This window comes from Puntigrus tetrazona, chromosome 8 (assembly GCF_018831695.1).
Source record: "Puntigrus tetrazona isolate hp1 chromosome 8, ASM1883169v1, whole genome shotgun sequence".
Taxonomy (NCBI): domain Eukaryota; kingdom Metazoa; phylum Chordata; class Actinopteri; order Cypriniformes; family Cyprinidae; genus Puntigrus; species Puntigrus tetrazona.
The window spans coordinates 9933311-9953164 of record NC_056706.1 but is presented as its reverse complement, the minus strand read 5'-3'; the positions used below and the strand labels follow the sequence as shown (position 1 = coordinate 9953164).

The 19854-nt window shown below is 37.4% G+C and overlaps 1 protein-coding gene across 2 annotated transcripts; it reads right to left on the bottom strand.

Moving 5' to 3' along the window:
* Positions 1 to 20: 20 nt before the first annotated feature.
* acsbg2 (acyl-CoA synthetase bubblegum family member 2) lies at positions 21 to 19045 on the bottom strand. 2 transcript variants are annotated; one of them, XM_043247146.1, is made up of 15 exons: positions 18855 to 19045; positions 12089 to 12224; positions 11238 to 11320; positions 9503 to 9771; positions 7951 to 8039; positions 7435 to 7555; positions 6976 to 7056; positions 6707 to 6856; positions 6407 to 6583; positions 5177 to 5358; positions 4329 to 4571; positions 4025 to 4242; positions 3731 to 3870; positions 2396 to 2642; positions 21 to 2279 (listed from the first exon to the last, which is right to left on the bottom strand). In XM_043247146.1, exons 2-15 carry the CDS (start codon positions 12199 to 12201, stop codon positions 2161 to 2163), a joined length of 2232 nt encoding a protein of 743 aa, XP_043103081.1. In that variant the 5' UTR covers positions 12202 to 12224; positions 18855 to 19045; the 3' UTR covers positions 21 to 2160. The 2 variants fall into 2 exon arrangements, with proteins under 2 accessions (XP_043103081.1, XP_043103080.1); XM_043247145.1 differs by lacking the exon at positions 18855 to 19045 and adding an exon at positions 15439 to 15597.
* Positions 19046 to 19854: the final 809 nt, after the last annotated feature.

Sequence of the window (19854 nt, the reverse complement as noted above, 5' to 3'; positions counted from 1 at the left end):
AAAGACCTTTCAAGATTTGATCATGGTTATATCACATTTATTGTCCAGTAAAGGGATAATTCACACATACATACAAGTAGAAACCTGGAGTTCCATCTCCCAAAGTCAACTATCTTCTGTAATCCAGTTTCAACAATGACATGCACGTTTCAGAAACCCTTAACATCACACTACACACAACAAATTGTCACCCAGTTCAAGAGTTTTCAGAGTCAGGTAAAACCAGACAAACCTTTCACAGTCTGAGACTTTACATCATGTTCATTTTTGCACATTTCCAAATTTGCAGACTTCCCTTAATGCTGGCCCAAATGTAGATCAGACTTACATTAAACCATCACAGTATTGTTGTCAAAAGAGAAGCAAATAATTCTTAAAAAAAAAAAAAAAAACATACATTGATTTTGAAAAAAAAAATGAAGAGCAATTTAGTTGAAACCATAATAGAAATCCCAGATAGAAGAATGGAAATCACTTACTAGCTCTACCTTCATTCTCACCAATTCTGATTGAGCAAACAACATGTCTCATTTCATGCACAAATTAAACTAAGTCTTCCTATTTACAAAAAGGCCTCGCTGTGGTCATGCTATGCAGTCAGAGTATACACACTTTGGAGTAACAGGTTGAGTATTTGAAGAAAGCTTTTTAAGTGAGATAAAAATTAATCTATTTACAGAAAGAAAATCATATCTTTGGATTTACATTAAGTGATTTGCGGTTGTTTTTTGTATATTCAAGCACTTGACAGATTAAATAGCACTTCCCAATTCACAAACTTTGCAAAGTTCCTTCATTTAACCTCTTTGATCAATTCATTTGTTTTACTGTATCGCATTGTCATCCTTTTTACTATGCGGTATACAATTTAAATAAAATCAGCTACATTTTTGGTCAAAATATATCCCTATTGCACATGCAAAGCAAAAAAAAAAAATGCAACATAGCTCGTCGAATCAAATTCTGACCTCCTCACATTAGCTCCTTCATATCCCTTTTTTCATAAGAGAAATATTAACCTGCTTTCTCAATCCAATTTTATGTTTTTTTCATAAAGCTCATGCTGACAAGACTGCATGACATCTAACCTCTTGCTACTTTGAGGATTGTCAGAGTGACGCAAACAAAGCATCAAAATCAGAAAAAAACTAATGTATGCAATATGTATTTACACTATATAACAACAGACTCATTTTACAAAGAATTCAAATGACCAAATTAACCAACTGCATTCAAATTACACATTTGGTTACAAAAATAAACAAACAAACATTTATGGCTTATATGGAATGAGATTCTTATTTAAATGATCTTCACAGAAAATCCTGTGGTTGTTCCTTAAAGGAATAGTTCACCCAAAAATAAATTGTCATAATTTACTCAAGCAGCTTCAAGCCTGTATGAATTACTTTTTCTTTTTCAAATTTTGTAATCAGGCTGTTTTAAGTCACCGTTCATTTCCATAGTATTTTTTCCTGATTACAGGAAACTTTTTTTAACCTGATTACAAACTTTCTTCAAAATATCTTCCTTTGTGTTCAGCGGAAGAAAGAAATCCATACAGGCTTGGAACTAATGAACAAATGACGACAGAATTTAGATTTTTGGGTGAACTATTCCTTTAACAAACACCTAGTTTCCTACTTTCCTTTTCCTTCTAGTGCACAACCACAAAATGCTCTTCTCAAAGTATTCAGTCATGCCTGATGTGTAAATTAGCTTGTCAGATATTAAGATGTCTACCGTTGTTGGTAAATCCAACCATAAATTAACTGGTATCTTTGAATACAGACATTTAAGTCACCTGCACTTACATATAAATCAAGAACATGGCTCAAAAGACACTTCATTATAATTAGGCGAGAAAATAAATAGTAAATCACCACAAAAAAAAATTAAAATAAAAAAAATAAATCAAATTCACAAATGGCTTTTTGTTTTCATAAACATGTTTTCTATATAATATGCTATAATACAAAAAAAATGTAAACAGTATGAAATAAACAACAATTACAAAACCCTGAACAAATATTAACCCAAAATGGACACAAGCAAAACACAAGGTCTGAGTGGTGTTCCTATGTAAGTGTGTTTTTAAGGCCATGTCAATCCCTTTGTCTCCGATCTCTGAAGTGGGTGACAAGGCCTTTTGTTGGACACCTATTTAGGAGGCAGAGGGTTGTCTGGGGTGGTTGGGGTCAAGACTTCTTTGTAAAAGTTCTCAATCTGGTCTTTGTACATCTTCATGACCACTGGCCTCTTTAGCTTCATTGTGGGCCCTGTGTGAGAGAGTTTAAAACAGCTAAACAAACGGCCTATATAGACTTTTAAATCAACATTTTTAAGGCTTTTGTGAGTAATTAACACACAAAAAGGTCATTACAAGGAAACTTACCCAGCTCCCCACCGGGGATAGAGAAATCCTTCTCCAAAACAGTCCATTTCTGGATGCGCTGGGCGTTAGAGGTGGCTTTCTCGTTGACGCGGTTGATACCTTCTTGAATAGCAGTGTATACGACTCGGTCACGGCCACCGGCAATCTCGCCGACTCGTGTGGCATTGCTGCCCAGTTTACGGCACATTTCCACTGCCTCAGGAGTCAGTTCATCTTCGGGGGCTCCCGTTTCGTTGTTTACCTGACACTGAGAGCAAAAAAAAAGAAGAGAGTCATCAGCATTTTTTAATGGATAGTTATGTACATTAGATTAAAAACGTATTTTACTAAAGCGTTTCCCTCTGTCAAAATGTAAATGCTAAGGTGTTGCTGGTGCACAAATATGAGGTTATTAAGGTGTTCAGTTGCTAGGGTTTCTCTTAATTTGGTCTCTAGAAATTATGTTATTTATTGTCCAACTTGAAATCCAATGTCTTAGAGAAGTAATTTATAATCACACGTCATTACATCATTTTTGAGTCATTTATATCAGTAACACAATAATGCAGGACAAATTACACACCAATGTTTACTACTCATTCTTTAGTATAAGCAACAATAAGAATTTAAAAGTATATAATATAATACTACCGTGCACTTGGTTTAGCAAACACCATTAATTAGATCTTTCAATTTACAAAAGAATTAATCTTTTAGTATTGTTGGTTGCCACCAGGGGGCGAGAGAAAAACTGCAGAACTTGTAGTGACACATACTGAACACTAGTTGGCAGCCGCTTTAAGTTTATGAACGCTGTTTGGTAACACCTAAACTTTTATCAATGGATATCGATATGATCTAATCAGAGTGTAGTAAAAATGTACTCTTGCATGTTTAAAAAGAGTGTTATAGCTCGGTAACCTTACGTAACCCAACTCCTTTTGTCTCCTTTTGGATAAGATGTTCTGATTAGATTTAAAGCATTCAAGTTCAGGAGAGCATGACATCGGTCAGGATTACACAAGGTAGCCATGAAAAATTAATCAATGCTAAATAACTTTTTTGCTTTGCTCATTAACTGTTTAATGTTTCCTAAACACAATGCAATAAGCGGTTTGTCTTAATGATGTGAGGGGGAAAAAAAAATCACAGCTAATGAGATTTTGCTGAAAGAGTTTAAATACAAAAGAGACAAATATAAATCAAACACTCGTCAGTCATGGTTAGTTAAAAAAAACCCCTCAGATTTATGGATAAGATCACTTGCTGCTTTATCACGTTGTACCTGGTTAGGCAATAGTGAATAATTTTAACATTTTAACGTTTATGTTGGGCTCATCTGCCTTGTATTAATACCTTAATGGTGAGCAGCATGGAGAGGAACTTTCTCTTGTCTCCGATAAGCATGGCATTGCTGATGAGTGGTACAGCTTCTTTAACTGCGTCCTCAGTGGGTACAGGGGGAATATTTTCACCTCCAGCTGTGATAATCAGTTCTGGAATACAAACATAAACTATATTACATGCACCATACTAAATCCAGTTGAAATTTGTGGCAATTATAAACTGAAAAGTGCCATTTTAAATGGCTCAGCTGTTTCAATGAAGAAGATCTGGAACACAAATCTGTTTTTGATTCATGGTTTTTACCTTTAATGCGTCCGGTGATGAACAGGAAGTCGTCCTGGTCATGTTTTCCGAGGTCACCCGAGTGCAGCCAACCATCTGCATCCAGAGCCTCTTCGGTTTTATCTGGCATATTCAAGTAGCCCATGAACACATGACGGCCCCAGAAACAAATTTCTCCATTGCCATCCGCATCGGGGTTGAAGATCTTCGTCTTGCATCCTGGAATTACCTTTCCACAGCTGAGGAAGAGGTGCAAGCGAAAAATAAACTAGAAGTTCAGGCTGAAGTGACTAAACTAGCTTTAAACAAGTGAATGTTTCAGTACCTGGTGAGTCTGAAGGCATCGGGGAGCGTGATGGTGTGCGGTCCAGAGCTCTCGCTCATGCCGTAGAGCTCAAACAGAGGAATGTCGAGACTGAGGAAAAACTCCAGTGTGTCTTTGGTTATGGGAGCTGCTCCGGTGTAGCACCTCGTACAGCGATCCAGACCCAGTGCCTTCCGAACCTTCCTGAACACCAGACGCTTCGCCAGGCGATAGTTTAATGGCTTTCTGGACAGGCTGCCATTACTGAAGACACAAGACCATTCCTCTTCATTTAAACAGCCTAGAACTTATATTAACCTTTTTTCATGTTATAAACTGTATCAAATGTATTTAAATCAATATTAAGAATACATTTTTTCTAATTTTTTTTATTTTTTAGGGTTGAAATCTGAAATCACAAATATTCGTAATATAAATAAATATTTTACTTTCATTAAGTAGTATTAACTGTTCTAAAACCAGGATCAAAAAGATTACTTTTTGTAGCATTTTTCCTAGACCACTTTTATTTAGCACTTTTCTAGTTTATTAAATGTATTTTTTAATTAAACAAAATATTCATATAACAGTTAGCAACATTTATCAACAGTTTGGGTAAAAAGTTACTTCAAATAGCCTTACATTTTTACAAAAATAAAGAATTTTTATATAATAATTATTTTATTTCCTAATTTTCAAAGTTAAATTTCTAAAAACAGGTTTTGAATTCAAAGTGGCCTCAGATACTTATCTATACACAAGTAAAATAAATTACATATAGTTAAAAATGACTGATAATGACTGATAGTCACGTTTGTCTCTAAATTTTTCTGCCTTTTTTGTGTCCGTTTCTGTGTATGTGTACATACAGCTCCATTTTGTTTAGGTTGGTCTGCAGGCCCACGTCTTTGGCCCAGGATGCCACCTTCCGGCGCACGGTGGACGATTTGGCTCCAATCGACTTCATCTTTTCTTGCATCTTCTCCCACACCCGAGGGACACCCATGAATGCGGTAGGGCGTATCTCTCGTAGAGTGTTAGCCAAAGAACCCTGGAACATACATACATTATATTCTATTAATCTCAGCATGGTTTGCCAAAGGGTTCACATTCATGTGTGCATGCCAACATCAGCTGACACACCTAGGGTTGTACCAGGTGACACAAGCAGGTATGTCATGCCAGATTCTGTCCCTGTGATCCTAAATTAATGACTCTTATTACAAAACAGCAATGTAGAGATACATTGAAACCCACTGATTGAGGCACTACAGATATCACATGTTCAGCTTCAAATCGCAGAAGTCTTATCATACACCCGTTTCAATATGATATCAGCAGATCTGCAGACAGCTATGGATTATTTTCGCAAAATGAACTTCACAAAAGCTTTTCTGTGTGAGTGAGCTGCATGACTAAGGCTCATGTTTCATCAGAAGACTCTCTTTAAAAGGATTATACAGTTGGTTTAAACTAACAAGACTGTCTTTAGAAGGATCTTGATTTACATACACAAAACAGAGATCGGGGAGGGAATCAGAAAGTGCCTTCACTAATATGTAGGCCAGAATTTTGGGTTTTTTGAAAAAAGTCTCTTACGCTCACAAAAGGCTGCGTTTATTTGATCAAAAACACAGTATAAATGCTAATATGCGACCCTCTACCACAAAATCACTCACAGAGTAAATATCTTCATGGAACACCATTTTACTTAATTTTTGGCATAAAAGAAAAATCTATAATTTTGACCTATAAATGTACTAATAACTTTTGCCACAAATATGCCCGTGGGACTTCAGGTTTAGTGGTCCAGGGTCACATATTGTCAAGTATTAAAGCAGTATAGAAAGCAGTTATTTTTTAATATTTAAACATGTTCTTTATTTCTGTGATGGTAAAGCTGAATTTTAAGCAGCCATTACTCCAGTCTTCAGTGTTCAACATAAATCCTTCTGAATCACTGATCTGATGAGCAAGAAACTAAATTGATTACCACCAATTCTGTGCCACATAATACTTTTCTGGAACTGATTTTTTTGGGATTCTTTAATAAATTTAAGAGTAATTTCTAAGAATATGTAAGCATTATATAAGGTTACCTTTAGTGCATCAGGCTGTGCAAAGTATGTGACTCCTCCAGCTTTCATGGGAAGCCAGATGTCAATCATCTGTGCAGCAATATGGCTGAGTGGCAGGTAGCTCACGACCACTTCTTGTAGCTTATCTGCATCTGTCAGACTCACATCTCGGCCAGTTGCAAGTGCTGTCCATGTAAGCTACAAGAGGAGAGAGAAAACATTTTATTGCTGAGAATGACTGGTGACTCATGTAAACCCTTGCTTTTGAGTTATTATGGATGTTATGGTTTAAATATGGAATATGTTTCGCATTCTACTCACATTGTCGTGACTGAGCATGACTCCCTTCGGCTGGCCCGTGGTTCCGGATGTGTAGATCAGTGTGCAGCACTGATTAGGTTTTTGGGAGCTGATGATATCATCCAGCTGAGCATCTGGCTCATTGCGGCCCAACTCCATAAACTCTGCCCACTATGAGCATCAGATATTTACATAGCAAATGTCAGTTTTCAATTAGCAGTGGAGGAGGATTAAAACAGAAAGATTAACGTCCGAGAGCTGAATTGAAATATTTGACTAATCAAATGTACCGTGTAGAGATTGGGCTTTTTCTCTTTCAGCTCATCTTTGTATTGGATAATGGCTTTTAGGTGCGGTAATTTGTCTTGGACCTAAAATAAAGCACATAGACACAGAATAAGAGATTATACAGCAGATGGACCTAAATTACTGTGTGTTTAATTAGCAGGCAATGAATGTTTGATTAAACAAAGATCATTCTCAGTATCTGTAAACTGTCACCAGAAATGACCAGCTAAATGAGTAGTGTTGTATTTCTTTTTCTTTATCTATATAATTTACAAATCACATTGACAAAAGGCAGAACAATTAACAATTATGGGATTTAGAGCATAAATGTGCTTAAAAATAGTATCACTGTGTAAAATCCCCTTTGACTCCAAACAAACTCTAAATAGTAGTTAAAATTCTGATCTTTAGAAAAGCTTTTAGACAGGTTCATTTGGAAATAGGTCCTTCAATCTCATTACCTGCAAGATCTTCTGAAGCTGTTTGTGGTTTTCCACCACAAGGATGTTGGCCTGGCAGTTCTCTGCCACATACTGGCATGCCTCGGGTGAGTTGGTAGTGTAGATGCCCACGGCAAACCCCCTACAAACCGAATACAGAATCCCTCAATAAATATCCTTATGTCTGTAACATAAATGAGCAGTTCTACAACAGGAAACAATTTCAAAAATTAACAACATTCCCTCCATTCTGACTCCACCTGTATGTTTACCAGCCCAGACTATGCAATGCTGTTTAACAAGTGCAGGTTGTGCTTTAACCATCTGTCTTCGCTATAAAGTCATAAAGGCAGCTGGACAGTTTATGGCAAAGCAGAGCCACTATTTGAATCTGATGAAAATGATTAAAGCTTTGTTTGGGACAAACACGGGCTGTGTGCTGATCACGAGTTATGACGGCAAAATGCATGTCTGTTTATGGTTGATTTGAAGACTCAAAAGAACAGAGTGTAAAACATCTCAACAAGAAACACTTACCCAGCTAAAATAGCCCCGATGTCAGCAACAAACCACTCGACCGAGTTAAACCCGAGGATACCGACGCCATGGTACCGCTCCAGACCAAGCTGTGAACATAAACACACAGTTAGCATGTGTACATTAATATTTCAAACCAAAATGTAAAAATCGCAGGCCCAATTTGAAGTATAATGTATTTGTAAAGGATGAAGTTGAACTCATAAGCTTTCCCCAAAGTCCCAGATAGCAAATAATTTACATGTTCTTTTTTGCAGTTACATAAATGTTTAGTTAAATGCTGCCATTTATCTCTGTTTAAGATGTTCAAAACTCCAAAATGTCATCCAATTCTAAAACAAAGTATTGCAAGAAAACTTTAAGATAAACAATTGTGAAGCAGTTTAGAAAGAAGATGCAGTTTACAATAATAATTGTTTTTGTGAATCATACTTTTTTTTAAGATGGATGAATGTGCCAAGCTGTATCATGTTTAAAAACTTCTTAAAGCTCTTCTGTGATGTCCTTCTTTTGTGTTTATATTGCATAGGGCTTACACAACTCAACCTGAATCATTCCCACAGGACACAAGGACAAGTTACAGTCCCTTTTAGTTTCTCCATAAACAAAACCATGGAAATCTGCCCACATTGGCAGCCAGGCATGACGTCCTGTTCCCCCGCAGGGAGAGCATGACCAATTGGGAGTAGAACTTCATCCCAAGACAAGAGCATGGAAAATCTGAAGATAAAATAAAGCGTCCTGCTAGAGAGAGAAACTATTCTCAAGTACTCTGGCCAAACATCCTCAGCTCAGTGACTAAAAACTGGCTCAGACAACACGTCTGGGTCATATTACAGCACAAAAAATATAAAATGTTTTGAATTACAAAAAAGCCCATTTATGATCATCCATCCCAATTCTCATTACTTCAACGTAACAGAATTTTCATTACCATAACGGTTAAAAGATTGGCTAATTTTTGTCTTTTGAAGTTCTCATCCCAGACGCCTTATGCACTAATTGTGTGCACTTTAACTCAGGTAACCCGTGGTCATATGCTTTATTTGAGGTCATAACAGTGATTGCATCAGTAACAGCTACAACAGTTTATGTGTTTGTAAGGTTTTAAGTATTTGTTGCCAGGTACCGCTGGCATAAAAACGTTCCTTTTATCAGGGACATTACAGAGTAATTTTAGATAAGATTGTAATGCTAAACAGCCATAATCTCAACAGCGACTGCAAGAAGATAATAAAAATTACTCAATTGCTAAACAATAGAAAGCCATGGGTGAAATCTGTTGCTAACTAGGTGCTAGACTCAGAACTCACTTTTCTCACTTTTTTCACTTTTAGTAGCTGTGCTTGCCAATTGTATTACAATTAAGGCCTAACAGTACGGCCCAATGGGGCCCTCTAGATTTGGGCTAGCTGCTAGTCTGTCACATTTGGTTTTGTTATGTATTGAACACTGATGTTATTTTTTTTCTGGTTTACATGTCAGTCTAACTGGTTAAGGGATTTTGTTAAAACAGTATGTAGTATAAAAAACCTGAATTAACAGATCTTACCTTGAGGAAGCTCTTGGCAGCAGTGCGGCAAGACTTGTAGTACTCTTTGTAAGTCATAGTTTTCCACTGCTCTCCCTCTTTCCAGCCCAGAGCGTTGTAGCTGCCAAAGCGTTGGACCGTAGAAGTGAACATCTGGTTCACAGTCAAGGGGGGTTCAGCCTCGGGGCCGGACTCACCCATCCTGAGCTTCACCTCTCCATCCCTGTGTGTAGTCCAGAGCTCTGTGCCCTTAGAGGGCAGGGAGAGCGAGTCGGGACGAGGGGTGGCACCTACAAAGGGAACAGCCATATATTACCATTAATAATTATTTATTTTGCAAAGTGTTGTTTGATGATCATTTAAGTCACACATTAAGTAACCAGGCAACCCCTATAAAACAATAACAGTTCAATATGAGTAACATGGTAGAGTTATGGTATTGAGATATACAAAGTGATTAATAATTAACATTTAGAAACTATTATATTCAAAGAACAACACAGTAAAACTATTGTTAGTGAAATCTGTTCTAGTATCTATGTTGTGAGTTTCTGAGCAGTTCCTAAAGTCTGAAGTGTCTGTGTGGTCTTTTTGTTTACACAGACGATGAAGAATTTCTGCTGCAGCGCCTGTTTAAAATCAAATGTTTTAGTGACACCCTATCAGGACATTTACACACACTTTCCCCCCATTCATCACTAGTATCTAGTTTGCACACAATACCACAGAGTTTCTGATGAGGCTTCATTAGCAGTATCAGTATGAAAGTGATGGCTTATTTTCATGCAAACAGCATAGCGGGTTTATTAACAGTTCAAATTTGTGAACTGTTGAACTGTGAACTGTTTCATCGGCAGTGTGTCCTTTTTCATTAGAAAACTAAAATTGTATTTTTTTTTTCAACAGTTGCAAAGCTTTATGGAAGGAATACTTGCTTGGAAATTCTTGCTTTGGCTGCTAGTAGCACAGAAATTACACACTGCACATGTAAAATTAACGAATCGATTGAAGATAATAATATGAACAGGAATTTATCTTGACTGATTTTGCAGCTGTGCGTGAAAGGGGAAGAAAGGCAACCTGTACAACGTCCTGTGCAGCATCAATCTGATATACCTATAACTATATGCTGACTTCTGCAAAACCGTTTGAAATGAAAACAAAGCCCTCATAGCAGCTTGACCCGTAATTCAAGGTCATGTGACTTGATGACCTCATTCAAAGCTCTGTTGTCTTATGTAAACACGACAAACAACAGCAGAGCAATAGAACCTCTGGAAGTTCACACATGGGTTGTTTTCAAATTGCTCGTATACGACTGTAAAAATCCTATAAAAACACTGCTATCCTGTTGCACATCTAAAGGAAAGAGAAGTTAGTTTGCATAGGGACAGCAGCTTCCTTTTCAAACACTTCCTCTACTGATCACTTAAAGGCCCCACCGATCTCAAGTTCTCGAAAACTTGAAGTTTTGATGATGAGAAGTTGTGGGTTAGTTCTCTGGCCAGCTTTCCTTGCTCTGCTCTTTGTCTGCGTAGTGCAGAACTGAATGCATGCGGTGGTTTTGGGGCCTTAAGATGACTTGGCATGTTTTCAAAAATGGCGGTAACAGTCATATGTGTGAGTATAAGCGAAAGTAAGCGAGCATATTTGTTTGTAAGACAGTGAGAACATGTTCTATACTTTTCACCCAAGTGTTTGCGAGTTTAGAGTGATTTGCGAGTGTTTGTAAAGCAGCGAGAGTGTGTGATCTCACCTGATTCTGTGCGCATGCTCTGTTGGGCTTTGGTATTCGATTGCTCTTCTCTGGCGCATGCTGATTCCTCCTCTGATGACTCACTGTGAGGAAATCAGGAAAATGAATAATGACTTTTCCAGACAAGCAGCATTCTGGAGTTGAAATAGTTTCATCTCTCTCTCAGACAGCCATGAGTATCACCTTACATTACTTACATTATTCCGTGAGCTTCAGATCGAATGAGTGTTAAATGTATTTCACCACAGTGCAAAACTTGCGTATTTTATGCATATAAGGAGGCCAATTACATTGGTATTACACTAAATTTTAACCTTTACAAAGTTACGACGCAATTGTTCATCTATATAAAATTCACTGTCAACGTTATCTTTTAAAATAAAATATGCACTGCATATAATACAGTCTGACATACTAATTTTCAAAGGTTTACAGTTAGTTGTTTTTGGAAAGAAATTGGCACTATAAATATATTTCACATAACATAACAGAAAATGTACTCCTTTTTCATTGATACCATTTAGTTTAATTTCTTTTAGACAATAACTGGAAAGGAAATAAAGAATAATGATGTAATGATGTTATTCATTATCTATGATGACTCATTATGTTAAAAAATATCTTTATTTTATGAACCTGGCAAGGCAGAGTCAAACATTCAGTGGTAAGACAGCCAATGACAACAATCCCACATGCCTTCGTTTTTGTGTTTACAAACACAAAACTAATGTAGCTAATCAAGCTTGTCAAACTCGGATGTATAAATAACTACAGGAATTTAGTTACAGACCTGACCTAGTACGCATGCAAGCGTTTTTGCACACAATACAAGAAATGAAAATGGAACTGACTTTGCTGTAGACTCGGCGGTGGCATCTTCCAGAGAGGCGAGACTGTCTGCTGTTCCGCAGGACTGGAGGAGGCTCGCGTCTCCTGGATGGTCCATCACTACAGCTGTGGACATGGCCGTAGGTTCACACGCGGTCACTAATGAAAATAGATAGAGTGTTAGCAGTAGCACTCAACCGATTTTTTTTTTTTCAGTGCCTAATGTCAATATCTACAGAAAAGTTCGGCAGATTGCAAATAAGACGTATAAAATTAAATATACCATAAAAATAAAATGGTAATTAAAACTAAATTAATACTTACATTATATTTACTCTGTACTTATAGAAAATTCATGCTCAAGTAAGCATGGTCAACAGCTAATTTTGGACTATACGATAGGATGTTGAGTCAAATCTAAAAGTAAGCACATGAATGAGTATGTGACAGTCACATGGCCAAAAAGCATGAAAAATAATCTCAGCTAAACAGACAGGGTCTTCCCTTTCCTTCAGTAGGTTTTCCCCACAGGAAATCAACATACAGTTTTTGTTCTTTTCTATCAAAGAAGATCATTCACTATTGTACCAAATTTTGGGAACAAGCTGTCTAAAATCTGATTAGTCTCTCTTCACTTTATTTTATACAACCTTTTATAACAACCCTCAATACATAGTCTTATTTAAAAAGGTCATTTGCTCAGGCAGATCATATTCCAGGAAACTTTCAAACATGGCCTCTGGCTCCTTGTTTCTCAGGGTGGACTGAACAGTAAGGGAATCATTTCCAAAAAGGAAACGCATCACTAAGTGCAGAAAAATATTGCTGCCCAGCCTTATACTATCTTCTGCCGCCTCCGTTCCAAAGCCTGACCTCTGCACCTTTAAAACAGCATGTTGTTTTTACACACCGCTGCCATGAAAACACATGCCAATGACGCTACCGCCCTTCTGTAATAAGCTCTGGCAGCAGGGCTCGCATGATGAGAACAATCAGAAATGGCCAGCGCAAAGAAAAACAGGCTTTCAGATGTACCGAACAAAGTGAAACCCAGGGCATGAAAAACAAACCTGGTGCTATTCATCACCCTCGTGCTTCATGACCTCGTGCACGTGCAAGGTTTTGGTTTTAGGTGCTTTTATGGATGAGATAATGAGTATGGTGGTTTATTATAGGTATGAGGCAGTACTGACAAGATTGTTTGGTAAAGAAAAGGATTGTTTCTCTGAAATTTTGATGCTCCTATTCCATGTTTTTAAAAAAACACAATATTTATATGTCTAAAAAAGAAACTTAATTAAAAATGCCTATTTGTCTTTTGCTCTGTCAGTTAGTCGAATGATTTAGCCTCTTCTTTCCCAATCAATTCACCTTGGCAACCTCTCTCCCAGCAGAGCCGTCCTCATCTGCCCTGAGCAGGTGCCATGGCACTCTCTAACCCCTTCCAGCCCCAACTGACTCTCAGCATGCACTCGGCAATAGCAGATGCAAATCCTTGTCTTGGCTGACGTCAGCTCGCCTGATAACATCCTTATATACAGACTCCCTTGTCCATTCGGAAGGGGAAATTTTGCAAGGGTTCATTTGAGATTTATGAACCCACGTGACTGCATCTCATTGCTGGTTTGACTGATGTTCCCTTGTGCGTCGTGTAGCTAGTGGGTGAGGATGGAACCGATCAGCATTTTAGAACATTCATAAGATTCCCACACGTTTATCTAACATTTCAGAACTCAAGCAACCTTTACGTTAAAAAAAACCTGAATTTCCAAATGCTTGAATACTACCAGTCATTTCATTATCTAGAAATACACATCTTCACTCTGCACGTTCTAGTTTAGTCTTTCTTGATGTGTGTATCTTTTCTTAATCAGCCATCTGCTGTCATGCGATCAGTCCAAAGCTGTGAATATGCGGTCATGGTCATGTTCACTCCACAGCGATATACTGCATTTGCAGTGCTACTGGCCATCAACACATGCTGTTTTTATGAATCCCGTCACATTTTGCACCAAAATATTAAGCAACACAACTGTTTACAATAATAATAAATTGAGCACCAAAGCAGCATCTTAGAATGATTTAATCTAGACTTGGAGTCCGACTGCTGAGATTTCAGCTTTTCCGTCACAGAAATAAACTATATTTGAAAATATATTACAATTTAAAACAGTTATTAGAAATTGAAATTTTATGTGATCGTTTTACTGTACCGTGGATCAAATAAATGCAGCCTTAAAGAAATAGTTCACCCAAAAATGAAATTTACTCACCCCCTTTGTAATATATATATATATATATATATATATATATATATATATATATATATATATATATATATATATATATATATATATGATTATGGAGCTTCCACCAGCATTACCAAGCCAGGATAAAAAAAACACTGACTGTATTTGACTGAAAGAAGGAAGTTATATATTCCTAGCATGGCTTGTGGCAGTAATCCATTCCTTTAATAATCCTAAAAGATTTTGAATGAAAATTAAAAAAACCTTTTAAAGGGTATTGTATTTGTTCAACATCTTCCTTGCACACAATTCACAACCACTCAGCCATGATTTCTGCAGGACTAGACATTAAAGTACACATTAATAATATGATTCACCACAAGCAAAATATGATATACTATTTATTATCATATTTTGACTTCAGTTGATTATTCTATGACAAATCCTCATCTTAAATATATACCAAGCTTTATCTGTTTCTCTCAATATTGTTTGATGAGATGCAAATAAAAGTGTGCCTGCCCGGCAGAATGATGAGCACGGCATGTCCTTAAGTGTACACAAGGGTTTTGCAAACCACGTCAGCCACACCTCAGACAACACAAACATCCTGTAATTTACAGCCGATGCCATACAGGACTCAACAGGAGGACGGGAGAAGGAGGGGTTTCCACAGCTGATGCTGGCAGCAACTGTCGGCTACAATCAGCCCCCACCCGAAAAATTACCATCTGTATGCCGGCACAGAGTTGCAGTCTCACTCGGAAAAACTAACGATGAAGAGGACACTTAAAGTTTCCAATGCCAATCTTCTAATTTATTTAAACGAGAAGCTTGTGTTTGACAAATACCCGCATGTAAATTTCCCCCGAAAAACCAAATCGCTCAGATGCAAAAATCATCCTACCCGGCATAAAAGAGGCCACGCCTCTAAATTCATATCACAATTCACATCCATAAGGATCTAAACACATGAAATACCACTAATCATGCTCACATCACAAACATAGATCTGTTGCTTTACAGACTAACTCGCAGTGTTTAGGACTGGGATTCATCCTTAGCAACTCCACCTGCTATAAAACCATCATTTAATATATTTAAAACAAAAAAAATGGACTTACAATGCATCTTTACAGGCTGGAAAACACTGCTCTGTCTTTGGCTTTTCCGTATTAGGAACTGAAATGCCTGTTTCTGCCGTTTCCTTAACGCCTGACTCCAAAATGATGGCCGCTTACTCACGCCCTACAAATGTGCATGTAGCACATTCATTTTCAAACACAGAGCTTTCCCCTCCTCCGTAACCACACCCTCAACCACCACCATCACCCCCTACAGTATCCACCCTCCCCTCGCCAAAAACACTCCTCCTGCTCTGATTGGCTGAATTCTCTCACACCACAAGACTCATCCCCCATTTATGGGCATACCAACCCACTGAAGACGAGGAGGGGAGGAGCTTTTAAACATGCGCGCCACTCTCACCCTCAGATATACAGACCAATGCAGATGCTGTGAGGTTACTATAGTGCAACTCTGAGTAATACATCAGCTTGCAAAAGCTAGCACAGCTGCACTGACATCAGTCTGCAGACACGTAACCCACAAACACACACATCTGTCCCGTTTACGCGCTGCTGTAATAATGCTGATATTGTGCTGCTGGGCATTTACATACAAGGGTCTGTATTTGAGCTTTCTGCTCCAATCTGTCGCCTTCGTCGCGTGAGCACTCACAAGTGTAGCTAGCTGACCTACAAGAGTTTGTCTTATCTAACCAATGAAACCAAAGCCAAAATGTGGAAAGAGATGTGTTCTCGTACAAGAAACACGAAAGCACTAGATAGACGTGTATACAGTGTGTTGTGCAAGTTTAGTAGGGGTTGCAACAAGAACAGAATCAGGTCAGAATAAATTTGAAGCTGCCTTTCGTTGCCTAATTTTAGTTGATAAATGACTTTCAATACTCAAAAATGCATTGTATGTTACTGACAGCTCGGTCCTGTATTTCTTGTTTTTACTTTTACAAAGCAAATGAGGTGAGGTTTTTGAAAGGAAGTAATAAACGTGAGACTTCTTCAGCCATTGACGTATAAACTAACTAATTGTTGTGGGGGGAAAATTATCTGCTTTATTTACATGCGTGTCATGGGTATGCAAATTACACATATTTAGCTCTTTGTTTGTAGCATTCCCGTTTCTGTGAACAATAACTTTTTTCAAAGGAATTGATACTTCTAAATTGCAATAATACCTCACAGAAACCGTTTTTACTGTATTTTGATCAAATAACGTAGCCTTGGCGAGACTTTTGAACCTCAGTGTTAAAGGGTAATAAATATATGTGAAGTGCAGGCTTCTGACCCCAAAGGTTAGTTTAGTTTAGCACAGGCATGTCAAAACTGCACGTATATATCAGATCTACATCTTAACTTTAGAAGTACTGAAGCTGGAAGCTACATTTTTCCTTTAAAACAATTTCTCAGATTTATGGACGCAAGAGTAATTTGGTAGCAAAAGAAAATGACAGAACAATATGCACATAACTATAAAGACGTGCTTGTTTTTTTGTGCACATGCAGCAAACACTGGTCTTTTTCCTCCATTAAATAATCTTATAAATAGCATGGAATCCATTTAAAAGTTACTGGTTAAAGTATTAATAAAACTCAATTTCAACAAGTTATCTTTAAACAGTTGACTAATATATATGAGTTCTTATTTAATTTCATATGACCTGAAATTTACAGCTTTCAGCCTGAACTGTGTGTCCTTATCCCATGACACATTTCCCAGTTTCACTTAGAGGAACAGGAAATACCTCCTGCACACACAAACAGGAAAAGTGCCGTTTCCTTTGAAACAGGAAAGCTCACATTCACATCATTGTCCCTCCTTTAGTGTCCATGCAAATGAAGGCACAAATATATACTAAATATGTATTAAAAAACGATATTTCCTTCCCCAAAGTTACTAATTAATCAGTTTACTAAAGATAATTTATATTTCGCCATTAAACCTGAACCAGCTGTCACTGTTTGAATATTATTTACACATTTACCAAAGGAGTGGAGTCAGATGCTGATAATACCACCCACCATATGGTTTATTACGTGTTTACTAATGTAGAACACGTGACAATATTTCTGATGACTCATTATCAACCTCAATTTTTAAAACTCTGAATTCTTGGAAAATCTAAATCTTTCTATTTAAATCTATTAAATGATTTTTTCATTCCACTTAACTTCCATACACTGATATTTTTCAACTAGAAACAATATTATTAGTTGCATCTACTAAACAACAGCTTTCATAAGAAAACAAACAAGCAAAAAGCAGTGTTAATAAATGAAACATTGTGTTGGTAATCAAGGATCTGCTGACTACAGAGGAATAAAATGTATTTGCGACTTACAATTCTTTTTTCCCCACACTGCAAGCTTTTATTCTTTTACATTTCACAATGATTTTTTTTTTTTTTTTTTTTTAAATTTGACCACTTCTGTTTTTTTTGTTTTAAAAATTAAACGCACGAATGAACAAATAAATGAAACAAATTAATGAATGAATAAGGTAACTGCCACCTTTTCTCTTACAATTTGGACATGTAAGAGTAAATGTCGTAATTGTGAGACAGAAAACTGACATTACTTGATTGACTGTGTTGCAGAAATAAGATTCTACAGCACAAAATGCCCAGCACTACTGTGGGCACTGAAGCGAATGAGTCAGACCCTCAAACCTCAAGGAAACTACCTGATGTTCAGTCTGTGGCATGCAGTGGATCGTTTCATTCACTGCATCCACCACACACTAACTCAAGATCTCATCATTTGACTATCCTAAAAACCCCATTAGCTGACAATCTGCATTTCTCGGGAATCATTCCTTACACATAGGCAAACGCGTCCACCTATGAGTGCTAAGGGTAGTGTAAATAATTCAGCGGTAATTGGAAATGACACTGCAGCGATGATGATGTTCCTCTCCACCATAGTCAGACCTTCGACCAGCCAATGGCTGCGCGGCTCTGGATGGCCATGCGATCACGTGACCGCTGAGCGTATATCTGATCCTCGGGGCTGCTGCCGTGGCAGGGAAGCATCTCTAGAGGAAGGTTACGCGCGGTCGTTGACATTAATCACGCGCGCGTGTCAGTTTGTACTACAAATCTCGCGGGGACGTGGCTTCTAGGGTTACCTGGCAATTAAATAAAACTGTATTTGGGGGCTTCTTTGTGATTTTTTTTTGAAAAAAGGCACTGAGAGCTCCATTTACGTTCATTTTTAAACATCGTATATAGTGCAAAACACTAATTTGAAAAATGATAAATAGATAAATAAATAAACAAACAAACATGCTCTTGTTCGCGCGTTTCACACTTGAGAAACCCGAGCAACCGGAATGTCTTGTTTGGTCGCTAATTAGGTTAATTTAAACACAAATAACTTGCAGCAATCACAGACTTGACTATTAGCATCACCAATATAACCCTCATATACGTTCCCACTGAGATCTTTAATGTCGTACTCACCGTTTGTTAATAATAACCGGATGTCCAGGTGTTTAAAGTTGTCAAGTTTTACGCAAATGTCAGATTCAAAGATAGATTTGAAGTCAGTTGTGTATCGCGATGAGCAGAGCAAGATAACGCAGGTTGATGTGTCTGTGTCTGTTTCTGTTTATGCGTGAGACTGTCAAAGAAACACACACCGGTTGACCTCATGAAGCTCACGCCTGCTCATAAACTCATCATAAGAGGAAAGCGCCAATAATCTTTAATGAGAGTCACTTCCCTTTCAGCTCTCAGGCGCCACCTGCCGTTCACTTTTATTCATTCCGGAGTAACTGGAGCGTGCCGTTGTCTCCTTGGTAACCAGGTATACTAACTAAAACACATTCATGACGGAAATAACGACAAAACCGAGAAATCAGTTTCACACGAGTGCATTTCACTCTTTAACAACGCGTAGACGTTCGAAATATAAATAGTGTAAAGAATCACCACTACTACTACTAAAACTAATAATAATAGTAATAATCTCAATCCTTATTTATTGGTTCAGTGATAGTAAACTTAAAACAACAACAGCAAAGCGTTTAATAACAAATATGGGACAACAATAAAAAATAATAAACAACAATAAAAAAAAAATTCTGGCAATAAATTGCAGTAGATTGCTAAGACAAGCAAGGTTTTATCAAGATGATAACTAGACACCATTTACTTGAACTTGTTTCATAAAGTGATATGACAACAACGCAGCATAATGCTGTTAAAAATTAAAAATAGAGAAACGTTTAAAAATAGTTTGCAAAATCTACACTGTTCAGTACGCTTGGCATGAGTTTGAAAAAGCAATGTTTATTCTACGTGGATATATCGCCACCAAGCGGTGAATTTTGGAAACTACGCCTGGCGCCATGGACAGTTCTAACGAAATAACTAACCTTTCAGGTTTTGAAGTTTATAGATTGTATTACCGCTTTTAGAGCTGGGCTATTCATATACTAATTTGTAAATGTATTAGTAC